The following is a 27,646-nucleotide window of genomic DNA, read 5'->3' as shown; positions in this document are numbered from 1 at the left end:
CTTGAGAAAACATAATAATTTAGAGAGTGACACACTGCAGTGAAGAAATAAAGCTGTAGACTACTTTGAAAAGAAGTAAACCATAGGAAACCATGATTTCATTGGAACAAACGTTCTGTGTCTTCAGAAAGTTCTTACTAAAAAAAGGAGGGTGGGGGGGCTTCCCTGGTGGCGCAGTGGTTGAGAGTCCGCCTGCCGATGCAGGGGACACGGGTTCGTGCCCCGGTCCGGGAAGATCCCACATGCCGCGGAGCGGCTGGGCCCGTGAGCCATGGCCGCTGAGCCTGTGCATCCGGAGCCTGTGCTCCGCAACGGGAGAGGCCACAACAGTGAGAGGCCCGCGTATCGCAAAAAAAAAAAAAAAAAAAAAAAAGGAGGGTGACCTCTAGGGCATGGTGTGTGTGTGTCTACACGTACATGGAAGTAGCCTCGCTCTGATTTTTTAGGGACATTCTCTTTGCAAACATTCCCCACTTAGTACCTTGTAAGTTTTTTAATATTGTCACTAACGTAGCAGTTTGCACCTAGGCTTTGGTCTAAGCTGCTTCTTGGAAATCATAGCTACCATGCTGAAGTATAAAATCACTTATCATTTTCATCAAGGTCTAAAGGTCTGTATAGTATCATACCCCATGGAATTTATAAACAAGTAATTTCCACTACAGTAAGGGTTAAATAGTACCCCATGAGATACAGTGCATGAACCATATGGAGAATTCAAGTGCTTACCACAATGCACTCACTTTACTGTGTTCTTTTGTGGCTTTCAAGTGTAGAACTGTTTGGTACACTGTCATAGATAATGTGCAAATCCCAGCAGTTCACACTGGCAATATTTCTAGGATTATTTTAACAAAATAATGGTCCCCTTTCCTATTTGGTAGAAAACTAAGGCTTTGTTTTTCCAACTGTAGGAGTATGTTCATTCAAATTTCCCTGTGGTTTAATTTTCCAAAATTGATGCTTTCTCACAAGGAGCACGTTGTTGTTTATTTTTTTCAAAACCCACCTCTCACTGATTTGAGAAAGGATGGAGAGTAGCTGTGCGTGTTCACTAGTCAGAGTCTGAGATCAGTCATAAGGCAGGATTCTCTGATGCTCAGTGCTGAGATCTGGTTCCATGGATCCCTTTGCACCTCAGCAAAAGTGAAAATGAGAGAGAAGATCAAGAAGGGCCAGAATGGGAGGGTAGCTGGAAGCTGTGGTGTTTTGCTCGTTCATCTCAGTAGATAGAGAAAAACGTGGTAATACTGTGAGTTGTCCTTTGTTTATAATACATACAGTTCGTGGCAGCAGTCTTTATAAGCCCCAGTGGCATTTAACAAATATGAGAAGATACAGGCTTTCTTGATTACTTAGATCTGAATGTTTATTCAAGCTTTCATGAGAGTTTTTCTTCATTTACACAGAGCTCTCTCCACTGAACAAATGTCCATTTTTAAGTGTGGACCCAGTACATATGAAACAAGTTTTTCACAGGATTCAAATTCATTTCATTTGGTCAGGACTTCTTGCTGGTTACTTTAATTAAAACTGGATTTTTTTTAAAAAAGAGTAAAAGCAGTCTTTAAATGGGTGGCTTACATCAAAGATTTTACAGTTTGTGAAAAACATTAGTGCTGACACAAAAAAAAGAAAAAAAGGAAAGAAATGAAAGATAAATTGCTGCATGAAAATATTTCCAAGGCTGTTCTTAGCAATATAGGATTAGCGGTATTTTCCTTTTCAGTGTAGATGTTGTATGGATACTGGAGACAGTTGTGCACTGTGGGTATTACTGCTGTGACAGAGAAGAGGGGAAAAGATGGGTTTGCAGCCGAGCCTGTGGATGGCACCAAGCCAGTGCCCTGAAAAATGGCAAACGTGTCACAGCTAACAGCTGGATGCAGAAATATTTCTCTTTAATTTGGATGGATAAAACTTTTTTCACAGCAGGGCGCTCTCAAAAGAGGACAACATCAAAGAGGGTGGGTCTCCCCAGTCAGACATCAGCGGGCTCCAGGATGGAGCAAAATGAATGAACTGTCAGGACTTTTCCAGCATATATGCTTCTGCCAAGTGAAAAGTTAAAGGTTCAGTGGCTTGTTCGGATCACAGACAAAGTCTTGATAATGCAAGCCTGATCCCCAAAGTCTTCCCTCTGATCAACAGACAGAGGATGTCTGAGGAAGAATCTGGGTTGATGGATGGCAGGCTTTGTATGGATAACCACCGCCATCCTCGGAGATAAAGGGATTCACTAAATGCTCAGAGGCTCTCGGGAGCTCCCGATCCCCATGCTGGAATCCTCAGTCACCCACTCTCCTCTTCCAGCCTGCAGCCTAACAGCTGCTACCCCACAGTGTGACCAAAACACCCATCTCATCTCTTCCCACGCGAGGCAGGCTTCACGGATACCACCACCGGTGTTTTACGGTTTATTGACACTTTTCAATTGTTTTTCTGATTACCATATTTCAGTCTTGACTTATGTGTTAGTATTATCTGCAAAGTCAACATAAACCTCTAAAGATTTTCTAATATTTCTGGAACTTGATGAATGTGAATTGACAAAGTACAGTATATAGCTTTATATCAGCATTACTGAAAATACGGCAACGGTGTATGTAACCATTACTCATTTCTTGACCTTTGAAGCCTCAACTCAAAACCTTGGCATTCCAGATGTTCCAAAATACTCCAAACCAAAATAAGAGGGAAGAGTTTTCTTATGAAAAATAACAACAAAATAAGTTAATTCTAATGGAGAAATTTTTGAAATGAAAAAACATGTATTATATATTTGAGAAAAAAGTGGAAAACCTGAACACAAATAAATCTGGCCACACTAACGAGTATTTGCTTTAATGAAGAAACTTTCATTTTAGAATATGCATCTTCATCCACAGACTTATGTTTTGGCCGTTTTTTTGGTCGTCCTGGTCATTATGACACATTGCCAGTGGAAGGAGAGTGGGTTTTACAGAGTGGGGGAGTGGTGGCTTTGTCCATTGCTTGGTTGCTTTGTGTAAATTTGACTAACAGGTTAAGTAATTCTCACTAAATTGACGTTTGCTCTGAAAATAGGAATTTGATAATGACATTATTAATCATTATGGACATTTTCATGGCCCTCATTCCTTCCTTTGAAGAGTTTCAGGTACTTCTAATGAAAAAGCTCGGCTAGTTCTCCCTGATAAGACAAATGGGATGTCATAAAAACAAGTCACATGGTGGGCCATGATTCAGGAGGGTTTCATCCTTATCACACTCACAGACCCACTATATGACTGTGGGCAAGTCATTTCACCTTTCTCAGCCCAAAGTTTCTGATCTGTAAAATGGAATAAATGTTCCAGCCTACCTTCTAGGTCAGTTGTAAGGATTAATTAAGCTTGGGAAAGTATTTTATAAACTAAAATCCCGCTCAAATGTGTATGACCTGGTTATTAGCTGCTGTTTTTTCTTTGTGTTAAGGTGGAGGCAGATGCTTCACTCATTTTTTTTTTTTTTTTGGTGGAGCCACACAGCTTGCAGGATCTTAGTTCCCTGACCAGGGATCAGACCCGTACCCTTGGCAGTGAAAGCACAGAGTCCTAACCACTGGACCACCAGGGAATTCCTGCTTGACTCATTTCTAAAGTATTGTTTTGTGGTCTGTCTTCTCAAGGTTTGACTTAGCTTGAGTTGAAAGTTTACAAGTAAAGCTTTTAGGAGACCGCAGTGGTGTGGTTCTTGCTGTCTTCCTCTCTAGATTGGGAAGCAGTGCCCAGAAGCCATGGCTGACAGTGCTCTCTGTTGATCTGATGCTCAAGGCTGCCATCCACAAATGTCCCCTGCTCCTCATCCAGGTACATTTGCCTGCACAGACGGCTCACCTACCTTGACCATGTTCAGTGCTCATGTAGACATGAGGCAATGTGAGTTGGAGCCTCCTCTAGCCAGAAATGTCAGTGTCTTCAGAGGTCAAGCAGTCCTACATGGTAGAGGATGTTCAGTAAGAGGGCTGAAGCCACAATTAATTAAAATACTTGTAACAACCTGTTAGTTACAGAGATACTCCAGGAATGCTCTTAAAGGTGTGGTGGGTGCCTGTGTCTTTCGGATTACATGTTTGTAACACTGTGTTAACTTTAAGAAATGGAAAATGTAGAACTGAAGAAATGCTTCCTTACTGTTTTCTAGATAGTATTCACATTCATCCAGCATTTTTTATATTTTTTTTAATCTTTGGATAGACTCATTGGGGGGGCAAAAACATAAACTAGAATGACTGGTTTATTTCTACACCCCCTTTATGTTATTCCCAATTTTTCCTTCTCTCACTTTGAACAAAAGTTGATTTCCTGGTATGTACAAAGCTTTGTGTAAGGTACCGATGGTTAAAATCTTAAAATATTTAAAATGCATTCCTACCCTCAATGAGCTTGTAATGTTCCAGTCATGTAATCTTAGCAGTAATGAGTTTGCAAATGCCACATGAATTATCTTGTGGTCAGTGTCCACGAGCAGGTTAGTAGATGAAGTCCAGGCTGACATTTCCCATCTAATTATAGTGATGGCCTAAGGATAGCTAATGCTTTCTGGACTCTTACCATGTGCCCAGTGCTGATTTAAGTCCTTTACATATACTAGCTCATTTGATTTTCATATCAGCCCTTTGACTGGGACTGTCATTAACACCCTTTTTTTCAAAGAAGGTCTCAGCTTCCTCAAGAGGTTAAGTAACTGCCCAAAGTCACTTGGCCATCCGAGGTGAAGCTATGATGGTAACTCACACACATTGGAGCTGACACCCACACGCGTGCTCTTAACCTTTGCCCTCTACCCTCTCCAGTTCCTCCTGACTGGGGTGGCTCCTGTTGCACGTTTTCATTGGTAATATTTTAGAAATTCTCCTCTAACAACCATACTATTAAAAGTAAAATCTTTTATTGAGCAACAAAGGTAGTGTGTTTTTTAACTTTGCAGTCCAAACAGTCAAGAATTATTCTTTTGTGTAAATAGTTGTATAACAAAATATTGCGCCTCTATCTTCTGATACAAAGGAATCTCACAGTAGAACATTTTTATCCATCTTGCCAAACAGTATAGTTTCAATTCAGTTTCTCAAATTACTAATACACTTGATTATTTTTTTTTTTTTTTTTTTTTTTTTTGCGGTACGCGGGCCTCTCACTGTTGTGGCCACTCCCGTTGCAGAGCACAGGCTCCGGACGCGCAGGCTCAGCGGCCATGGCTCACGGGCCCAGCCGCTCCGCGGCATGTGGGATCTTCCCAGACCGGGGCACGAACCCGTATCCCCTGCATCGGCAGGCGGACTCTCAACCACTGCGCCACCAGGGAAGCCCATACACTTGATTATTGAAGCCCTTGTTTTCTGAATTTTACAGAAAGATGGGGTCGTCTAAAAGTAGTGTGTAGAGAATAGGTGGAGGAGATCTGAGAAACCCTCTTTGTATCCGTTCTTCCCTGGGTCTTCCATGTGCTGTGAAGGGACTTAAAACAGTGCTGGGTTCTCAGGTCTAAACTGGAAAACTCCCTAAGACCTCTTCTTGACCCTTTTCTATGGTTAATTGTTTATTACATTTTAATCATCATATGAAAACCACCTTTGCATTTCATAGAATTGAAAGAAGGTTCAAAAAGTATGTAATATTTGCTTTAAAAAGCCCTGGTTGTTAGTGCTTAGAATGAAGTTTTAATTGCATTTAGTGGCGATTTCTTCTCAAACTTTGAATAAAATCTGAGATCTTTAAGAAGCTATAGAATTATTGTGAGAATTTAATTTAGTTCACTTCAGCATGTTTTGAGTTCCGCCAACATGTTAGACCTTGTATTAGATGTTTGGACATAAAATATGCACCCTCACCTCAAATTTTGGGGGAAAACTGAAGGAGACTGGTGTTTCAGCACATGACCAAATGCTGCTGCTTGGGCCTAGGCACGGGGACATGCCACAGTGTGGAATCGTAGGAGAGGGAGCCTGAGATGTCTCCCTACTCTCTGAAAATTGGCTAATACTTCCAAATAAAACCTTTGGACATTTTCTGTTTCCTTTTGTCCATGCCAAAATTCAGAGACCCCAGTTCTTGGAGGAGCAGATTAATGTTTAAGTTATAATTCAAGTTCCTTTTGTTTAAGGTCCGTGGCTCTCTTTAGAGTATCTGTAGGATTAAATGAGGTGTGAAGAGGCCTCATTCTGCCATTGACTAGAGTCTCAGTTTGTCTAAGTCACTAACTTTTGAAGACTCCTTTTCGTTACGTATATAGTTTTCCCTTGGTATCTGTAGGGGATCAGTTCCAGGACCCACCACGGATACCCCATTCTGTGGATGCTCAAGTCCTCTATATCAGGAGTCCCCAACCCCTGGGCCACGGACCGGCACTGGTCTGTGGCCTGTTAGGAACCGGGCCGCACAGCAGGAGGTGAGGGGTGGGTGAGCGAGCAAAGCTTCATCCGTATTTACAGCCGCTCCCCATCGCTCGCATTACCGCCTGAGCTCCGCCTCCTGTCAGATCAGTGTTGGCATTAGATTCTCACAGGAGCGCAAACCCTACTGTGAACTGCGCATGCGAGGGATCTAGGTTGCACGCTCCTTATGAGAATCTAATGCCTGATGATCTGAGGTAGAGCTGAGACTGGGCGCTGGGGAGCAGCTGCAAATACAGATTATCATTAGCAGAGAGGTTTGACTGCACGGAGACTGTAATAAATCAATTGCTTGCAGACTCATATCAAAACTCTATCAGTGAGTGGCAAGTGAAAACAAGCTCAGGGCTCCCACTGATTCTGCATTATGGTGAGTTGTATAATTATTTCATTATATATTACAATATAATAATAGAAATAAAGTGTACAATAAATGTAATGCGCTCGAATCATCCCGAAACCATTCCCACCCCCTACCCCGGTCCGTGGAAAAATTGTCTTCTAGGAAACTGGTCCCGGTGCCGGAAAGGTTGGGGACCACTGCCCTGTATAAGCCAGCATGGTGCATTCAGCCTTCTGCCCTCGTGTCTGTGCGCCCTCCGCGAACGGCTGAATATGCGGATGCGGAACTTGCGCGAGAACCAAGGGCTGACTGCAAACTGATCAGGTTAGAGCAGGCCATCTCTGAGATTTCTTCCAAATCTCATTTCCCTGGCCTCTAAACTTAGCTGAGGTACTCAGCTGTCTAGCAGAGTTGTTGACTGAAGCCTATCTAGTGGAGGAAGTGCTCTGCCTTTGATTTTTCAAACAGGGTGCCCGCTTCACTGTGGGCCCTTGTGTTCTTATAGTAGACCACAGCAACTTTTATCTGTTTTTATAGTGTAATTACATTTATGACTTCTTTGAATTAAAGTGGACCCCTTGCTTAAAAAGATTATTGAAAGCCTCTTCTGGTAAAAATAAAAGAAATGAACTCTCTTCTCTGTACTCCCACTCCCTGGAAAACTACAGCACAGATGCTTGGATCTTGGTCAGATGACGGTTTCTGGGCAGCACCCAAGTCATCAATGTTTGCAGTGTTTCCAGGCTATCAGTTCAAACAGGTTTTCTGGAAAGTGCCCCCCAGTGGTAGCAGACTGATTTTCACGGGGTAGCAGTAATTCCTTTACAGCTGGAATTACCAACTTAAATGCTTTATGAGGCCAAGCAGCTAAGTAAATGAGTGAAGTAAGGAACACTTAAGGATCAGGAGTAGTAGGGAGTATGGGGAAGGAGAAAAGCCTATGGCTAATCTAAAGAGGCCACTTTGAAGGGGCCTCAGTTTCCGTGGATTAGTGCCAGAGATTGGGGACCCATCTTCTGATTTTTTTTTCTCAAGAAAAATTAGAAATTAGATAAAATTTCCAAAATTTTAAAACACCGGAGAGAAAACAAAATTGGTCAATTACGTGAATTCAGCCGGAGGGCCACCAGTTTGCAAATCTTGCTTTAGAGAAACAGATTGCTCAGAGCTACCAATATACACAAATTCTTATCCTTCAGAAGATGGTTTTCTTGCTATTATGTTAAAATGGGCCCAAGTCAGTCACTGGCTTACATTGTTTCTATGGTTATTATTATTGTTAATGTTAGTTGGCAGCATTCATAAATGACAAAGCTGTGGACAAGCCACTCATGACCAGTGTTTTTAGGACACAACACTGGTGCTGTTTTTACTCATGTTGTTCTCATTTAAATTAGATTCTTATTCTAGGAAAATAAGATCGTAGGAGAGAATGCAGTTTCCTGATCTTCAGGATTGCATGAAATGCCTTTCACATGGTGGTTTTCAGTTAATCTATGTGTGGTTTATAATGAGCGACAATTTGTGTGATCATTATCTCAACCACATGTGTGGCATTTCAGTAAATATTATTGGGTTGAAAACTATAAAAATTTCCTTAAAAAGGTAAGAATGAGCTCTCCCCCTTACTTATCTTTCTACTCCCACTGATACAGGATAAAAGAAAAAGTACAGACCAAAACCAGTGGTTTTAAAATAGCAACAAAACAATCAGGAAGGAAATCAGTGGCTGATAATGTAGTGATACATATTACCAAGAGTTTCCCAGGAAGATAACACAGATACAGTTTTTAACCTTGGGTAAGATAGTAGGCTTCTCTATTTTAACAACACATGCAAAAATTGAAGTACAGAGAAATAAATGGCTAGGCTTTCTTTTCATTTATTTTTCTCTCTTTGATTTAAAAAAAAATCAGAAAAGTCCAAAGTATAATATAAAATGCCATATACAAGCCACCAAAAAAGTGAGTGTTAACACGTTTCCATATTTGCTTCAGAATCTTTTTTTTTTTTAAGAAAAATGAAGCATTTCAGATACATGTGAGTTCCCTTTGTTTTCCTTCCATCCCCTTCTTTCCAAAGCCATGACTCTGATGAAGTTATCATGAATCCTTCCTGTGTGTCTGTTCAGAATTGTACTCTATGTATAGATACATATAAATAGGCATATTGCTGTATGTATATTACAATATACACTATTATAAAAGATACTCTTCGGTGTTATTTTGTATATTTTGAAATGTTGACAAATGATATCATACACTTTAATCTGCAACGTGATTTTCTCAACCAACATTATGTTTTTGATGTTTATATCAACTAGATCTTAATGCACACAGATCTAGTTCATTCATTTTAAGTGTTTTATACTTTTTTGTTGAATAAATAAACCACAATGAATTTATTCTTCTGATGATGGATATTTCTCTTATTTCTAATTATTTACTGTTATAAGCTGTGCTACAGTGAATGCCCTTGAACTCATCTCCTTAGGCACATGTATCAGAGTTTCACTGGAGTAATTTCCTAGAAGTGAAATTGCTGAGTCACAGGAAATATGCATTGTCAACTTTATTTCAGTATTGCCAAAATGTTCTCCAGTGTGACTGTGCCATTTTATATTCCCTCTCAGCAATGCTAGGACTAGCTTTGTAAAACGAATATACTTTCTACAGCTTTGAGGGGTTTCCATTACAAAATTTAACCCTTTTCCTACCAAGTGTCCTGTGTATTTCTTTACATGTGTTTCCCCTACCTCCAGAGGGTCATTTGTTCAGCTTCTTTAGAAAAAACAGAGCAAGTATTAAAACTTTGGTGGTTCATATTCTTTCAGAATAAAGTGCACAGTTTCCAGCAAAACTATGCTTGATTGAAGGGTTCTTTCAAGGAATTTTTTTCCTAATCTAAATTTAACTCTTACCTTCATTCTCTCTATTTGAATGAATACAATTTCTGACCTTTTCGACATTTTCATCAGTCCTGAGGAGATTGTCTAAACACTTTATGCATGATTTTTGATATTTTTCTGCTTATTTTAAATCTTTTGAAAGGTAATGAAAACAAAATAACTCTTGGTCTTGGCATTAATACATCTCCTTAGATTCCTTAAATTTTTTAGACCTATTAGGTATCTAGCTTAAAATTACATTTTAGCGTCACACAGATGTAGATGTTAATGCGGCTTCCAAGAACAACTTCCCGACCTTGAAATTGTTGCAGCTGCTCTAGACCAAAATCTGCTGAAACATTTCTCCACTCGTGGTTCCTTCTCTCCTAGAAGGAATAATGTCAGTCCGTCTGGATACAGGGACAGTGTCCTTGTATAGTTCAGATACATGCAGACTTTTATCACCCTCTTTAAAAAAAATTTTTTTTAACTAAGCTCTTAAATGGAAGCAAACTTGAGCTAATGATGGAGAGTAATAATAATGCTCAAATTAGGACCCAGAGCTTTTCTGAGAAGTCGTCTTTAGTTCCTCTTTAACGTGCACATGTGGGTATCTTGGTTTTCCCAATTTTATTCTACTTCTATTAGGAAAATGAACAGAAATAGTCATCACTGCCTTCTGGCCCATTGTTTCTCTTTCAAGAAACACAGTTTAAATGTTAACTCCTAACAGCAGAAGCCAGAAAGGGCTCCAGGATGGTCTTGAGCCAACTGCAAAGGCACGTGTTTTCTACCCACCTCCCTAAGTAACTTAGGTTGGAGGTGCTGCCCGTATTAGCGTGATGGGCCCCCTTGAGGAAATTTCACATGCTGTGAATATATGTTGTTATGATTTGACATTTTATGACATTTATGAAGCTTTTATTTTGGGGGAGGGGTTGAAAAGCATATCAGATTCGTGTTTTGAAAGATCACTCTGGCTATACTTTAGAGACTAGGTTGGAAGGGCCTGAAGAAGGTGCAGGAAGATCAGTTAAGGGACTTTTATAGTCCTTCAGGCAAGAGAGGAAACTGGTTTGGGCAGGATGGTGATGGTGGAGAGGGAGAGATGTTTAGGAGGCAGATTCAGCTGGATCTGGTGATAGCTGGGCTCTGGGGGGTTGAGGGAAAGAACAGTGTCAAGGTTGAATGAGATTCCTCAACTCTGGATGCACACTTGTGCGATCCAACTAGGTACATGGGATTTTCATCAGTTTCATGTGAAATCGTGTGATATCGGTATCAGGCTGAAGCCAGGGAGGCTCAACCTCGTGCTACATGCTCATTGTGTGATATTTGGGGGAAGCCTGACAAATAGCCATCTACTTTCCTCAAGGCGAGAGGAGTTTCACTAGGTAGGCAAAAATTGTAGGATTCCTGTAATCACAATATACTTAGTTTAAGGAGACTATTGTTGAAACAGTGTGGGAGGAAACACTTTCTTTTTTTTTATTAATTCTTTTATTTTTGGCTGCATTGGGTCTTCATTGCTGCACGTGGGCTTTCTCTAGTTGTGGCGAGAGGGAGCTACTCTTCGTTGCGGTGCGCAGCCTTTTCATTGCAGTGGCTTCTCTTGTTGTGGAGCACAGGCTCTAGGCACACGAGCTTCAGTAGTTGTGGCACGTAGGCTCAGTAGTTGTGGCTCACAGCCTCTAGAGCGCACGCTCAGTAGTTGTGGCACACGGGCTTAGTTGCTCCGCGGCATGTGGGATCTTCCTGGACCAGGGCTCGAACCCACATCCCCTGCACTGGAAGACGGATTCTTAACCACTGTGCCACCAGGGAAGTCCAAAAACACTTTTTTTTTTAACATCTTTATTGGAGTACAATTGTTTACAATGGTGTGTTAGTTTCTGCTTTATAACAAAGTGAATCAGCTATATGTATACATGAATGGATAAAGAAGGAAACACTTTCTTATATTCATTTTCAAGACTGACTGGCTAGTGTCTGGTGTTCAAATGAGCTAACCCTCAAGGCAACACCCACGACTACATATAAACGTTAGAGAGTTTTACTTGCTGTTGAGGACATTAGCTACAAGCACAAAGGAGAACTGCACTTCTCCCAATGTGTCATTATTTTCACTAGCAGCTGTCATGGGTGGTTTGTTCATGGGGGAAGGACAGGGCAGGGGGCTGGATCATCAACATTTTGGGCTCCATTATAGATAAACAGTGGCATTCAAAGAACTGATGGCTGTGTTCAGTGTCGCACGGGTTGTCAACAGCAGACTCAGGGTTGAGACTTTGAGCCTTTGAACCAGTTTCCTAAAACGAAAACAAAGACAACAACAACAAAATAAGTACAGTGTAATAACCTAACCTAAATATGCAATCTGTCATTAGGTTGCTCGAAGAGCAGATGTATCCACTGCATGAAATGTTTCCATTCTCTGCCATCATCCCCGAACTAGGAATTTAAAGTCATTAATCTTAAATATAATATAATCCAGGAATCTCTTCATTCTTCTCAGGCTACATTGATTATCAGCTGTGATCACTCTGGCCTGCTACCCAGTTATAACTTCTCCAACAATTGTATTGGTTAGATTGGTGTCTCTCTTCTGTTTCTGGGGGTTAGTGGAAAGGTTGGGGGTAAAGACAAATGAGTTCAAGAAAAGCCAAAAAAAGAAAAAAATCAGCTATTTAAAAATGACTGGTGATGATAAAAAGAACTGTCATCACTAAGCCCTTTGGCCTCCAGAATAGAAATACTGAGCTAAATTAATATGAATGACCCTACTAATTTTAGGGCCGAAATGTAACCAGTGAGGCTCTCTGTGAAACTTATCTCTGTGTCTATTTGGAAAGGAAAAGTGGAAAGGCTGATTAGCAAAGGTAAAAAATATTTTCTCAGGATGCTCTGGGGAACAGAATCTTACTGCTGATTTTATTTGAAAAGGTCCAGTTTTGCCATGGTCCTTCTGAGAACTGTACCCCTTGCTTCCTGGCTGCCCCTAGGGCTGAGGATGACCTTTGAGAATTGCTGTACATATATAACCCCGGATCTCCCACTCCTCTAGATACCACAGCCTTCAAGGTACCCAGGGCTGACCTGGTTTCTGGAAGTGAGAGCCAATTGTCTCTGCTGTCAGCACTGACTCCGCATGTCCTAGGCTGGCTAGTTGTTTCACAGAAGACTTTTTGTCCCACACTTATTGCCTGGTTTGAAGCAGATTTCATTTCCTTGAATGTGGTCTTGAAAGAAAATCTGCTTGAGGTGGCCTAAGACAATAATTATTAGGCCAACCTTAGTTAAGACATTAAAAATCCATAGGAAACAGTTATTATTATTTTTTCTTTCCCTTTGTGAGGGTCTCTCTTTTTTCATGACTCCTCTCCTAATAGTTTCAGGTCCTGACAGCTGAAGTCCTACATCTTCTGCGAGGTGAGAGTCCGTTTATTTCATCTGAATCAGAGTCTGCTTTATCAGTGTGATACAGCTCCATAACGCTCCAACCTCTGCTAGGTGTCACGCAGCTTGTTAAGCAGACAGTCCCTGCCTCCCGAATGCCTTCGAGCAGTTATGTGTTTGAGAGGAGGGCCTCTCATGTGGATGTTCCAGCCATGTCAGCGTGGCCTCGCCTCTCAGCTTGCTTTGTTTACCCAGCAGCTCATTACTTAAGAGTAGCCTGTCAAAAGAGGTTAAATATTCTTTGGGAAACATGGTCACTCACATCCTTGAGATGCCACAAATATATTTAATAAAGGGAAGATTGGCTTGATAAGAAAAACGTGATTAAATTGCATCACGAGAAAATGTTTTTCTTCTGTTATTCCAGTTGAGTTTCCACAAGCATTCATAAGCACTAGCAAACCTACGGGCAATAAATTGCTGCAGCCGACACATAAAGACACCAAGGGAAGCAGGGAAAATGATTGCTGATGATTCGTTCTAACTACTTGACCTTCTGACCTCTTCTCTAGATATATGACCAAGATGGGACACTACAGCACTTTATTGATGGTGGGGAACCTAGTAAGTCGAGCTGGATGAGGTATATCCGATGTGCAAGGCACTGCGGAGAACAGAATCTAACAGTAGTTCAGTACAGGTAAAGTATACCTTGATTTACCACTTACAAAGCCAAAGCCCTTTGCCTTGCATATATAAATTCAGGCTTGCTGCTAGTTTTGAAAAAATCCTGCAGAGTCCTGAAGAACTGTGCAAGGACTGGCAGGAATTTTTTTGCTAGGTCTGTGATATCTCCTTAGTTCTTGTAACAGTAATTTCTTGAGAATTCAGGAAGAAAGATGCTAGGAGAAGGCTTTTTTCACTCACTGCATGTGATAAAGTTACTTCCACATCATTACCTGAACTTTCATAATGGCCTGAGTGAGCCCAGCGAACTCACTGACTCGGAGTGATTTCCGCCCCAGCAGACGTGTCCACACGTAAACAGGAGTTTATAGAGATTCAGCCCCGGGTCGCTTGCCTTCAGTCCCCTTCAGTCTGGCTGTCTCCTAGAGAGAACAGTTTGATTTGTACAAAGGCATGGGAAATCAAGAACTCTCAACCCTCCCAAAGCTGCTTTTCTAAAACCATTATGCTCGGCAGCCTTGGCGGAGTCAGAGCAACCTCTTCTGATCCCTTGAAAGGTGCCAAAGCATTTGGCTTTGGTCCTGCGACAATTCAGAGTACCTTTCAGGGGATGAGGTAGTTCCGGAGCATAGAGAAGGCCCTGGTCTCCTGAGATGTTTGGGCAAAGCCCAAAGGGTAACAAAGATGAGGTGAGCCACCCCCATTGCCCAGAGTCTCATCGGGAGGCCTGGGGTGGGGTGGGGGCATAGAAGCAGGGTGGATTCCCAGAGCCTAAGCCACACCTGCCCAGTGCACCTGTTGGTCAGGCATTTCCATTTAATGCTAAAAGCTGGAGTGGAGACAAAAAGGCAAAGACAGATCCCATAGGAAAAAAGCCCTGCCACTAAGCCTTCTTTTCTCAGAATCCCTCGAAAACATGCGCCCTGTAAATATATGACCTCAGTTATAAACAGCCGTGTTTCCTTTCGGATCAGAAGCAACTGTTTAGCTTTACCAGGCACCACAGACACATCAAAGCAGAAGAGCCCTTGCTCGGCAACTTGGAGTCCTGCCTATGACGATTTATTTTCATTCTCATTTTTTTTTTTAAATGAAGACTTAAAAAAAAAAAAAAAAAGCTTTATTCCCCTTATAGGTTAAAGGCTGCACAAATCTGGCTTGCTCTCCAAAGGCCTCCAAATTCAAAAGGAACATATTTGGGCATCATGTGACTCACTGCCTTGGTTTCCTAGGCAGTTATCTTTCATTACATGAGGGTTTAAACGAACTTGTGCACAACGGGATCTGGTTACAGTCTGTATATGGGCTTCACCCACCTTCCCTGCAGCTGCATCTCTGTCATGAAGTTTTTATAAAACTTGGAGCTAGCTAGAAAATTAGTAAAGGTTGTGCTTCTCCATTCGGCAAGAGATAGATTGGCTGGTTCTGTCATGGGCACCCAGGGAGCTCTTGAGACAAATTCTGACTTTGGGAAAATAAGAAACCCCTACGAGGAAGGTGGGTATGAGCAATTCATTACCTTTCTGTCAATATTAAGTGGATTTTATTGCTCCCTTTCCTGATGGCACTTACACATCAAGTTCTCTCTGCCGATCTGTTTTCGATTACTTCAGATCTTTATAAAATGAACTACAAAAACACAATTTAAAAACTGGCATCCATCACCAGTGACCACGTCCAAGAGTAAGAAAATAGAAAAGTTGGACCCCGAAGAGCCAGCCTAATTTTTATTGTACATGAATGTCCTCTTCACAAAAAGTCAGCTGGTTTAGATTCATTCTGTTATGATTTGTAATATCTAAATGGAATTTTCTTCAAAGCACCCTTGATTGATTGACCCTTAGCTGAACGTTTTGTTTTTATTTTGAGGCTGACAATAATGTTTGTTGGCGTGTGTTCTGCTTCAGCTGCGTTGGGACGCCATGAAGCTATCTTTATGAGTCATCCAACCACAATACTAAATACATGTCAGCAAAGGAAATATTATCTGAAAAGGGAAAAATCCCTTTGATGTGCTTCAACATGCAGAGATTTCTGCGAGTTTTGGAAGCTCTGCCCGCTTGTAAGGAACGGTGTACGCTTACACATTTTTTTCCCCCTTTCGGCCTACTCTGTGCCTCAAAAGACCACCCATTGCTCGAAAACAGTTCTGCTCTTTCAGCGGCAAAGTGTGTCATTTGGTTTTAGCACATTCATTTGCCGGGCGCTGTGTTTATATTAAGGGAAGCCAAACGGAGAGATGAAATGTTACAAGGGTGAAGTACAAAGTCGACTCAATTTTTCTCAAGTTAGGAGATGCCAGTGATTTATAGCCCGGCTCCAATTTTGATTTTTTTATGTAGCAGTGGAAAGAATTAATAAAATGCACAGCTCTTGGAGGTGCGGAGGGAGGAAGGGGAGTGAGGTCCGGACAGCTGGCTGGAGTTTTTGTCAGATATTCATAGAATGTTGGGAAAAAACACTCTGCTTAGCTAGCAGTGCCCTCGTGAGACAGAATGGCAGCAAGTAAGGAAAATAACAAGATAAATGAAATTTTTGCAGCTGCAAGTAAAATATTGAGAATCTGCACTTTTTTTTATTGATCTTTATGATCCTATTGCCAAGAGCCACTTTGTGGTGACAAAATATGTTGACAAGTGCATATCTCACTGCCATGAAAAATGTGGTGAAGGCTTCGCATTATGTCTGCAGTGTTATACAAGGAACAAATTGCCCTGCTATGGCCAATTCCTTACAGAAAGGCTAAATTTAAGGTCCACCAACCCTAAACACTTTTATCTTGGACTTGAGGCTAATATTTGTAGCAATTCTTCATTGAGAAAACCGGTCGCAGGCTCCTCTTTCTTCTAATCTGTAGATTTTTCTTTGCAGTGCCACAGCTGTTATAAAAAATGGTTATTTCTTGGTACCTTCACTCCATCATTTCAGAGTGTAATCTTTCAGCCAGAGTAAAGTGCTCCTCTTGTATTTACTGAATTTCCATCCATTTCACTTAAGAGGGTTTTTCTCTTCTCCTGTATCAAACTTTAGAAAAAAGGCGATGGGGAAGATTTTTATTTCTCTCAGTCCTTATATCACAAAGCTGCTTAATTTTAGTACACATTTGAGAATTCCCAATGCCAAGTTGTAAGAATATACACAATGCTTTCCCTTCAAATAAGAAATCAATAGTATTAATTTATATGTGAGGTTGAGGCACCAGAGTCTGCAATTTGCCAATAGAGAGACTCTTCTCATTAGTATGAGATGGAATTTTTTTTTTTTTTTAATGAACTCTTCCTTTCTGCTGTCTCCCGGGCCAAATATCTTGTCTCTTCAGCCAAGAGGTTCTGTGGAGGGACACTGTGGAAATAAACTGTGAGCTATTTATCGTACCAGGTTACAGGCTCTAATTGGTTGTTGGGAACGATAAGGTGGGTGCAGATTTTATTACAAACAGAAACTGTTTAGGTGGAAACCTGGGCAGAACTTTTTCGGGGCAATAAAAGTGTGGATGGGGCACATGAGTCCTACCGATTACTAAGCTGGGTTTTCTTTTGTTTTGAATAGGTCGAATATATTCTACCGAGCCTGTATAGATATTCCCAGGGGTACCGAGCTTCTGGTGTGGTACAATGACAGCTATACGTCTTTCTTTGGGATCCCTTTACAATGCATTGCCCAGGATGAAAACTGTAAGAATTTATTTTAGCTCTGAATTCACATTTCCAAATACCTATTTCAAAGCTAACTTTTTAAGAGTGTTGTTTGAAACTCCTGAAATGCAGTTCACTCTGCTGTGTAACACAAATGTGCACAAGTCTGTTCCATCATTTTCTTTTCCTTGTATGTCCTTTGCTTTTTCACAGGGAGTCTTGACTTGTACAGGCCAATTTTTCTTCGCCTGCTTATGATTTTAAAACCTTTGTCCTGGTTTTAAATCATTGCCAGCAGAAATGTTAAGGCAGTTGGTATTTACTGAGCACCTACTATGTGTCTGTTTACAAGAGCAGCATAAGATACAATTTCTCTGAAGGGATGCACAGTCTTGCTGGAGTCGCATTATTTGCAATAATGAAATAATGAGAAAATACTGTTGTTTAATCAGGAGTAACACCCCTCCAGTCGATTGGTTTTGTTTCCTCTTAAGTAGTCATTGGAATGAGAAATGGTAGGAAAAATCATAGATGTATGATTGAGGAACTTGTCTCTCTCTAAAGAACTTAGTCTAAAGTGAACCATGTAATTTTCTTCTATCTTTCTTACCATGGCAATCATTATGTTTAAAAAATAATCTAATGTCTAGGCAGATGCAAACTTTTGCAGCAATTTTCACCTAAACTTTATATATTTGTTTTTATCAATTCTTTGGGAAAATGTTATAAAGTGATTTCCAGTATTTGGAACAGAATTAAGTGATTCTGATGTGCTTCAGTGAGAAACACTGGTTTTAATGACACTGTTTTTTCTTGTCATCAAATTGACTAATCTGTGAACTGATAATTTGGGATTATACAGTAGAAAAAGAAGCAGAGAGAACAGATCTATTTAAGAAACTTCATTTTGGAAAAAAAAATGTGTTATTTTAATTTTTCCTTCTCTACTTACTTTCTCTCACACACATGTAAACTCCAAAAAAAAGTTTATAATACTACTGATTGAAATGCTGATCGGGTATTTCTTTTCCATGTTATCTTTATTTTCTTTGTAAAAAATAGAATCCTCAAAAAGCATATGACTCTCAACTTTCCTTTTCTACTTTACCCTAACCCCAAACCAATCTCAAATCAAAAAATGAATCTTTGGACTTGTAAGTACATTCTTCTTACTTCCCAAGTTTCCATTGGAAAGTTTCTCTTCTGCAGTCATACTCCTGTTTGAGGGAGTGTCTGTTTCATAGGAGAAAATCTCAGTGTTGGACATGAGTGTGTGGTTGGTATTACAGGCAGAAATGGCCATGGCAGCCAGTGTGCTTTGTCTTCCCACAATGGCTTCATTCCCAGCTCCCCTAAAACTAGATGTAGATACACACACGGAAAAGCACCAGTATCAACTCCCTTGATCTGCTGACATGGGCCTGTCCATACATTAGAACCTTGGTGGAACTTCGCCTCCTAAAGGATGGAATCTGATCCAAAAAGATTCCAGAAATCTTATAAGGCCTTCTGTTTCCTCCTTTAGTACAGCCTGCTCCAGACTCTGAAAATATTGCGGTATTTGTGTCAAGGAATGTCTGGGAGTAAACATATCAAAGTCTAGAGTTGTAAAGTACATAGCACACAGTCCAAAAATAAATTCATTCATTCATTCATTCATTCATTGATATTAGTTGAATACTTACTAAGGACCAGCATCATTGCTGGGTGCTACAAATACAGCAGTGAACAAAACAGACAAGAATTCCTGTCCTCCTAGAGCATAGAGTCTAGTAGAGGGAGACAGATTATCAACCTGTATATGAGTAAATAAATAGTTTGTCAGGTGATGATAAGTGTCATAGAGTTAACAAAGCAGAGAAGGGGTGAGGAGTGCCAGGAGTTGGGAGTTTCAATTTTAGAGATGATCGGGGTGGGCCCTACTAGAAAGGTGGCCTTTGGGCAAAGACTTAAGGAGATGAAGGAACAAGCCATGTGTTCTTTGGGAGCAGAGTGTTGCAGGCAGCTGGACTCCAAGTGTAAAGACCCAAGATGGAAATGCTACTGGCCTGTCAGAAGAGCATCACAAAGATTGACATAGGTGTGTCAGTTGGAGTGTATTGGTTGAAGTGGGGAGGAGTTACCTTAGATTTGGGGGCAGGAATCTTGTAGGGCCCAGGAGGTCACTGTCAGGACCCTGGCTTTTACTCTGTGTGCATTGGACAAAGGGGGTATTGCAGAGTTTTGAGCAGAAGAGTGATATGATCTGACTGAAGTTGTAACAGGATTACTCTGGCTACTGAGTGGGGACCTGACAGTGAGGGTGAGGATGGAGCAGGACCCAGTTAGAGGCTCTTGCTGGAATCCAGTTGGGGGGAGGTAATGGTGGTTTGGACCAGCGTAAAAGTGGTGGAGGTGGTGAGAAGTGGTTGGATTCTTGATATATTTTGAAAGTAAAGTCAACAGCATTTGCTGACACATTGGATGCTGAGTGAGAGAAAGGAGTCAAAGATAACTCCAGGGCTTTGCTCTGAGGAGCTGGATGGATAGAATGGCCATTTACTGAGTTATGAGTCAGACATGGGAACTGTGGAATGACTGCTCAGGGAATGTGTTTCTTCCCCTTGATGTGGATCTGTGGGGTGGAAGTCTCACATCTACGACATTGCTTCCACCTCGTGATGCTGTTACATGGACGAGAGGCATTTAGGGGCTGAGCTGGAGGATTGGGGGTTGTATGTGCCATTCACAGCCACCTGACGATGGTGTCTAAGAGTGTACCAGCTGGTCTCCAGTTTCAGTGTGATAGTGCCATCAAAAATGTACTTTCTGGCAACACCAAGTGCTTTGCTTCTGAGGCCTTCTTTCTCCCATTGTCCAACCTGTGTGAAGCATTCTTGAGGTTGCTGATTAGAGTATTGAATAAACTCTCCTGGGGCACATGTTATGTATCATTTAGCACCTGAAATCCTTGGAAGAAAATTCACAAAGCTAACGCACCTCGAAGTATTGCGGATTCAGTAGGTAAACTATGCAGCTCTTTTAGGTTGAGTTCAGAGCTCTAAGTAAGGGTGGAGGGAAGTTTAAAGGGAATTAAGTCATTGACTAAAATGCTCAGCAGTGACCATCTCTCTCCCCCCTAAGGGTATTACAGGAATTTTATTTCAGTCCTTGTCTCAAAGTCATATATCTGTCATGTGATTGGCCACCCAGGAAACCAGCAGAAAGCTTCATCAGATGGTGTGGGGGTAGATATATGACTTTGACTCTAACTCGAAGATGGATTGTCATTCCATATGATTCACGGAGAGACCTAGGGATGCTTTATAATGAGGGATCCTTATTCTGTACTGAGAAAATACTCTGTGTGATTTAAAAGCACAAATGTGTGAAAGGGCATGGACAGATAATTTAACAGATAGCCTTCTGCAACCCTGAGTAATTGAAATCATCTCAATGGGATTAGCAGTTTGAAGACAATTTTTATCCTACCCAGTTAGCCACAAAATAAATCAGGTACCCTAAAAAGAAGCTTCTTGAGATCAAAGACTTATTTGACAAAATGCTTCCACAGAGCCTCCTTCTAGTGCTATGCACACAGTAAACAATTAATACATGCTCACTGGATACATATGGAGAATTTTGTTGCCATTACTAGAAGGGGTACATAGTTCAGCTAGATTTTTTTCTTGGTTGATGAAATTGATACATGTTCCAAGACATTCAAGGAAAATATGATTTTACTTCGTGAATAATACTTATTAAGCGCTTTCATTTATAAAAGTATCATTTTCTTCTCATGGTTCTTTCAACGGCGAAAGTACACATTTCCTATTGAGCATGTGGGCGGGTTCAGGCTTCAGTCACTGGCCCCTCCGGCAGCGGCCACGAAGCAGTGGGACACACTCACTGCCTGGAGGAGCCATTGAAAGCAGCCTTGCCTCAAAGAGAAGGCAGCGTTTCACATAGGCACTTGGGTTCTGGAAGCAATTCCTATGTTATTTTCTTAAAAAAAAAACAAAAACAACCCATAGTTATAAGTGTAATAGAGCTCCAAAGAGAGCGCAGCTCTGTCCACTATGGGCCTTTCAGAAGAGCCTGAAGGAACGCCTGTGTCGACAGATTGTATCCGCAAGAAGGAATGAGGTTCCCCAAAGCTTCCAGTGGGGGATTAGCTCCTGCAGAGTGTAAAGACCATAGTGTATTCATATTCATTTCAGAGGAAATTGAAAAAAGAAACCTGGGAATAAATGTTAAACACGTCTTCCTGCTGCTTTTTCTGTCTTGGCATGTGAAGCTGAGGTAGCAGAATGTGACACTTGATGGCAGCGCAGAGGTTCGCTGCACTGGAGTAAACTCTGCCCGCAAGAGGCCTGCCTTTTTTCTTTGATTTTAATGAGCAGAAAATAAAAATTGGCACCTCTGCATGGTGCCCTGACCCCACCATCCCACCAACAATAAGGAACTAGGCCCTGGATAGAAAGGCCCCGCTCAAGCCTTCTATGTATGAACATTGAGGCGATTACAGTATAGTTCAGTCCAGTGAGAACATCTGTGTGCAAGGCCCTGTGGGAAGCATTATGATGGGGTACAAAACCTCAGACCCTGTCCTCAAGGAACTCCATGTAGGAGAAGGCACGTAGCAAAAGCTACAACACCAAATCTAACGCAGGTGCCATGTGAGACGGCCGTAGCTGCGAGCCTGCGCTAGGCGGGTGTTAGGCTCAGTCTTACTGCAGTTGGGAGGGGCCCGGATCTAGGCTTCTTGTGCACAGTGAGCAGCTGGGACTGGATCCTCACGTAAATCCAAGAACCAGAAGTCACTGTTTTGTCCCTTAACGGGACTAGAAAAGTGCTACCCTCAAGCCAATAGGCCATTGGTGAAAAAAACAGTATGTCATGCTCCAAAAAACCAGCCCCAGCTATGGGAGGATACAGGGTTGGATTTTGCATTACCTGCCAGTTGTGGAAACCCTGGGCCAAGAAGTAATATAAAACTTGGCTCAGAACTGGAGGAACCTGTAGGGTCCTAGAACAAACAGAGGAGAAGTCACCCCAGAGGGATGTCTTGATATCTGCACAGGACTCTTAACAGAAAGCAACAGCCACTGAAAACACCTTCACAGAAGGAAGTGGCAAAAGACACAAGGAAACCCGTTGTCATGAGACATTTGACCTCTTGGGCTCCTTGATCCCAGCCATGCTTTAGGATTGAGGCCCTCATTTCCCCATTTCTGGGGGTGTAGAGGGCTGAAAGGTGCTCCCAGATTTATACTGCCAACCCAGACCTCTCACCGGAGCCCCAGGATCTTGTCCACCTGTCGAATCCCCACCTGCACTTGCCTGTCTCACAGGCGTCTCAAACTAAACGTGGTAAAGTGAAACCACCCTACTCTGTCCTGCAAGCTGCCTCTCCCCCAGTTCAGTACCTCTCACTCCCATTCATCCAATTGTTCTTTCTAGAAACCTTGACACCTTGTTCTTTCTCACCCCTTCTATCCAGTCATTCATAAATCCCTGTTGATTGTGTATTCTTAAATGAGTTTCTTTTCATTTGTGCTGCCACCTCCCGATCAGCCTCACCATCAGCTTTGGCCTGGACCCCTGCGGTAGCCACCTGTATGTCACATTTTCCCTTTTAGTATCACAGCAGCCAAAGTGAAAATTCACTGATTTGTTTCAGCTTATTCACTTGTTTTGTTAATAGGTAGTTCGGTTCCATAGATCAAAATACAGAAAGTAATATGGGCATAGTAATTCTTCTTCCAAAAGGCAATCAGTTGAAACATTCTTAGGTGTCCTTCCAGATGTATTTTTTGCCCGTTCTCTCATTTGAGCATATTCTCCCTCTCTTTCTCTGGCTCTCACTCTACCCCTCCCCTTGTATGCAAATAGCAGCATACTATATATTCTTTATTCGGCACCTCGCTTTCTCATTTAATGATACAGAGTGATGATGCATTTAAAGCATAAATCTAATAACCTTATACCCTAGCTTAAAACCCTTTATTGGCTAGCCATTACTCTTATAATCAATCCCTCGTTCTTTAATATGGTAGCCCATGGGCTACATATAGTTTCCAGAAATGTTTTGTATGGCTCACATAGTGTTTTGCAAAATTCGAATTCAAACATCTTTACGCTGGCCATGCCCTATTTAGTTTGCTGAAGACCCCACCATCCTCTGTTGTATTAACCTGCTTCCCAGCACTTATTTCTGCTATGTGCCCTGCCGCCACGGGCGTTGGGAATTGTGCTGCCTTCTTCTCCAGCCTCAGCTACAGCCCATCTCTGCCTCGTTCTCTGGCCACATGAGTCTGCTTTCCATTCCTTCCATGCCCTGAGCTCCTCACCTCAGCATGCCATGCAGACTCAGTGGCACAGCTGCCACCGTGTCATCTCCTCTCATCCCCTTTTTCCTCCCTTTGCACCTGTCTGATGCTGTGTACCCTTCAGGACTCATGTTCAAGGTCACTGCCTCAGGGAAGCCATCATTCCCACCCGAAGTTTAGCCATCCCTGTTAGACATTTTCTTGATCTCCTTTCTTCTCTGTCATAGCACTTATTACACTTGTAGCAACTGTATATCGTCAATTCTAAAATTCATATGTTTTTCACATTTTAATCTTTCTGAACCTGGTAAGTGTGTTATAATGATCAGTGACTTACAATTAACGGTATGGCTTGCAATTAATGGAATTTTAGATTTGATGAAACTGAGTAAATATTTACCTGTAAGGACATTTGTATAATATCTGTGTCTGTCACTACAGTTTATGTGGCCTGAGAGCTGGGGCTGTGGCTCTCTTGTTCCCCTGTATCCTCAGTGCCAGCAATGTCAGGCTTGTCACTGATGCTCTGTATGCATTTGTGGACTGAATGAATGGATGAGGGTGTAAAGTAGGACTTTGTTGTATAGATCCTGCATTGCATTCTCTCAGGGGTTTAATTTTGCAGGATTTGATGAGTTCATGTTCTTTCCTGACTAAATCCTTTAGGGCTTTGAAAGTTTGCCCTCTTTCCCTTAACCTTTGTCTTATAGACTGAAGAGATTTTACTTGCTCACTATGTCTTCATGTAGAAACCCCTTCATCCTTTTGGGGAATTGCCTTAGTCGTTTCTGGGCCTTTTGCAGTGGTCTGGACTGTCATGGCTTGGGATAACATAGTGTTTTCCGATTCATTTCTTGTCCTCTTATAATTCCCTGTGTTTTGTTAATACTTTTGTTTGTTGGGGCAGTCAGACTGGTATTAGGAAGAATGATCCTCTGTGTCCTCTTAAGTCCTGCTTAAAAAACTGTGCTTTGTATCTAGACCTCTACAGTCCTGTGGAAGTACGCAGGAGCTCTGCAGGACAGCTTCGAGAGCAAATATGGTTGCTTTCATGAAACTTATCCATTCTTAGCCTTACTTTTTTTTTTTTTTTTTTTTTTTTGCGGTACGCGGGCCTCTCACTGTTGTGGCCTCTCCCGCTGTGGAGCACAGCCTCCAGACGCGCAGGCTCAGCGGCCATGGCTCACGGGCCCAGCCGCTCCGCAGCACGTGGGATCCTCCCGGACCGGAGCACGAACCCGTGTCCCCTGCATCGGCAGGCGGACTCTCAACCACTGCGCCACCAGGGAAGCCCCTTACTTTTTTTTTTTTCGCTCTAAATTATATGCTCATTTCATTCAGCAGGATTGAATTTATTCACAAGTACAAGAAAAGATGATGCCAAAAGCAGAATATAGAGTGCAGGTGTCGCTGCTATATCTTGAAAACATAGTATGTTTGTTTTGAAGTGTCCCATAGGAGGAAATAAGACAGAGGATAACCATCCCAACTCTTATTACCTAAATGCTATTATTATCATTAACTCAGATCCCGTTTATCCCAAATCATTATACAAACTAGTATATACGTTTCTTTATTACTATTTTGACATTGATTATTAAACTTAGAAAAATCCATTGACCCACACATTCTTTTGTTTAATAGAAAGGTGGTGTGACCTTAACAGTTTTTGAAAATGAATTTATTGGGTTACTTTCCAGGAGCTTAAGTGAGAAGTCAGCATTTATAATCTATACTTAGAGTATTATTTGTATGGTTTCCCCCAGAGGCATCATATTCCTCTTTCCAGCAGTGAGCTTCTGGCTGGTTTTCCTGCTCTCTTGCATGTTGATGACATCTTCATTCCACAGTCTCCCCACCCCGCCTTCCTTCCTGCTAGTCTGGCCTTCCCAATCCGCAAGAGCTTAGTGTTGCCTGAAGACTTGCGGGTTTCCCTGTGCTTTGTCTCTTCCAGATTAGTTATAAACAGGCTAAATAAGATGAATTTTACCCTAATCTCTGACAATGCTGCTGGTTTTTTTTTTTTTTTTGATTAAGAAAGAGCCAAAACATAAACATTTCTTCTTTTCTTTCAATATGTATTTTAAAAGTCACAGTCTGTGTACAATCAAAGATTTTTTGAGAGTCTGAAATGTGTGCACACATTTCATATTGGTTATACACTTTGCCCCAGAAGTTGAAATTATACATAAATTTTATATGTGAAATATATACATAAATATGTCTATACATGTGTATATAGGTGCATATATAACATATGTTTATGCATGGGTATATATATATACACACACAGAACTCTGTACTAGCTGTAAAATGTCCTTTTTATTTTTGCAACACAGCTATTGAGCAGACACAGAATAGGAGTGTGGTCAGAAAAAAGTGCCTTGGAAATCAGAAAGCTAAAGCTTCCAGCTTAGCTGTATCCTTAACCGAATGTATGACCATGGGCAAATTATTAGACCTGCTTGGTCTTTAGCATTTTTTTTCCTTCTTCCTTTTTTTGGTAATAAGAGAGGGTAGGATTAGATCAGTGGTTCTCATCTCTGATTGTATATTAGAAGTACTTGGGGAATTTTTAAAAATGCAGATGCCCAGGCCCTACCAAGAGATTCTGGTATTTAAAAAAAAATCTCCCCTGTGAGTCTAATATGCATTCAGGGTAAAGAACTGCCAACTAGACAAACTCTAGGCTCTCCCCTGGTCTGTGAGTCTCTTGTTTTATTTCTCCTTCCTAAGATAGGATGGGCGAGGCCAACAGAACCCTGTAGGATGAGCTATTCCTTTTGTTGGGTTCATCAAATACATGTGATTATATAGAACACTCAGAGTTGAAGAGTCCTTAGTAGCAGCCCATTAACCTCCACACGTGGTGTCTACCTGTCCACTCAAGCGTGGAGCCTCCTGGCGGTCACAGTCCCCTACCACTCTCTTTTTATAGTTGAGGACACCTGAGTCTTCGTGCTTCATAGGACTCTCAGAGATGGTCCATGTCAGGGAAGAATGAGAGCTCCCAGTTCATGTATTTCCTCCACGTGGCCTTGAACTAGTGGCCAACAGCCATATTTTACTTCCCATCACTAACCTTTTTGCCAGTCATCCTTTTTAAACTTTTTGGTCTCTAATTTCCCTCTCTTGACCACCCTGTAACCTTTAATCTCTATGATCTCTGAAATACCAAGAAATACATTTTATTGACAGAGTGGTTACTTAAAAAAATGATAACAGTTTTTAAGCATATTAGGTTCTAATTACCTCTGAACCTGCGGGTTGACCAGTGAATACATGATATATATTATTAACACAATGACAACTTAAAAAAAAGAAAGAAAAATTTCAAGTATATTAGGGTTCCCTCTTCAAAAATGTTTCTTTTAATTCTTTCCCCACTCCCACTGCCACCACCCGTACTTGAATCCATCTCCCTTCATTCCAAGCTCTTCTTCTAGAATAAGAATGATGGCTGTTGTTGATGGTAGGCCCTGTGATGAGTACTTTCAGTATCTCATTTAAACCTCATAAAAGGGGGTTTACAGATAAGGAAGCCAGGGCTCCTAGAGCTCAACATCTACCGAGTGGCAACCATAGCATTTACTAGCTGCTGTCTATGCATTATCGCACCCAATCCTTCCAGTAACCACTTTACATTTTACCAAGGACTAAATTGTGGATTCAGATGTTCTGTATTTTCCCACAGTCACAAAGGTATTACAGTCAGCCTTCTGTATCCAAGGGTCTGCATCCGCAGATTCAACCAACCACAGATGGAAAATATTTGGGAAAAAATTTCCAGAAAGTGCCACAAAGCAAAACTTGAATTTGCTGCATGCTGGCGACTATTTACATAGCATTTACGTGGTATTAGATATTGTAACTAATCTAGAGGTGATTTAAAGTATCCGGCAGGATATGAGTAGATTATGTGCAAATACTGTGCCATTTTATATACGGGACTTGAGCCTCTACAGATTTTGGTAT

General features: G+C 41.4%; 1 protein-coding gene across 1 annotated transcript in view; it reads left to right on the top strand.

The window, feature by feature from the left end:
- The window catches only part of PRDM6 (PR/SET domain 6), a gene marked incomplete at its 5' end in the record, with an annotated part of 99,485 nt that overhangs the window by 54,723 nt on the left and 17,116 nt on the right, over positions 1 to 27,646 (top strand). The window contains 2 exons of the mRNA XM_079702605.1: positions 13,611 to 13,738; positions 17,275 to 17,399. Coding sequence (XP_079558731.1) covers positions 13,611 to 13,738; positions 17,275 to 17,399 — 253 coding nt within the window. The remainder of the gene's footprint in view (positions 1 to 13,610; positions 13,739 to 17,274; positions 17,400 to 27,646) is intronic.

The sequence above is a fragment of the Hyperoodon ampullatus genome, assembly GCF_949752795.1.
Source record: "Hyperoodon ampullatus genome assembly, chromosome: 4".
Taxonomy (NCBI): Eukaryota; Metazoa; Chordata; class Mammalia; order Artiodactyla; family Ziphiidae; genus Hyperoodon; species Hyperoodon ampullatus.
The sequence above is the reverse complement of the archived record's forward strand: the minus strand, read 5'-3'. Positions and strand labels throughout refer to the sequence as shown.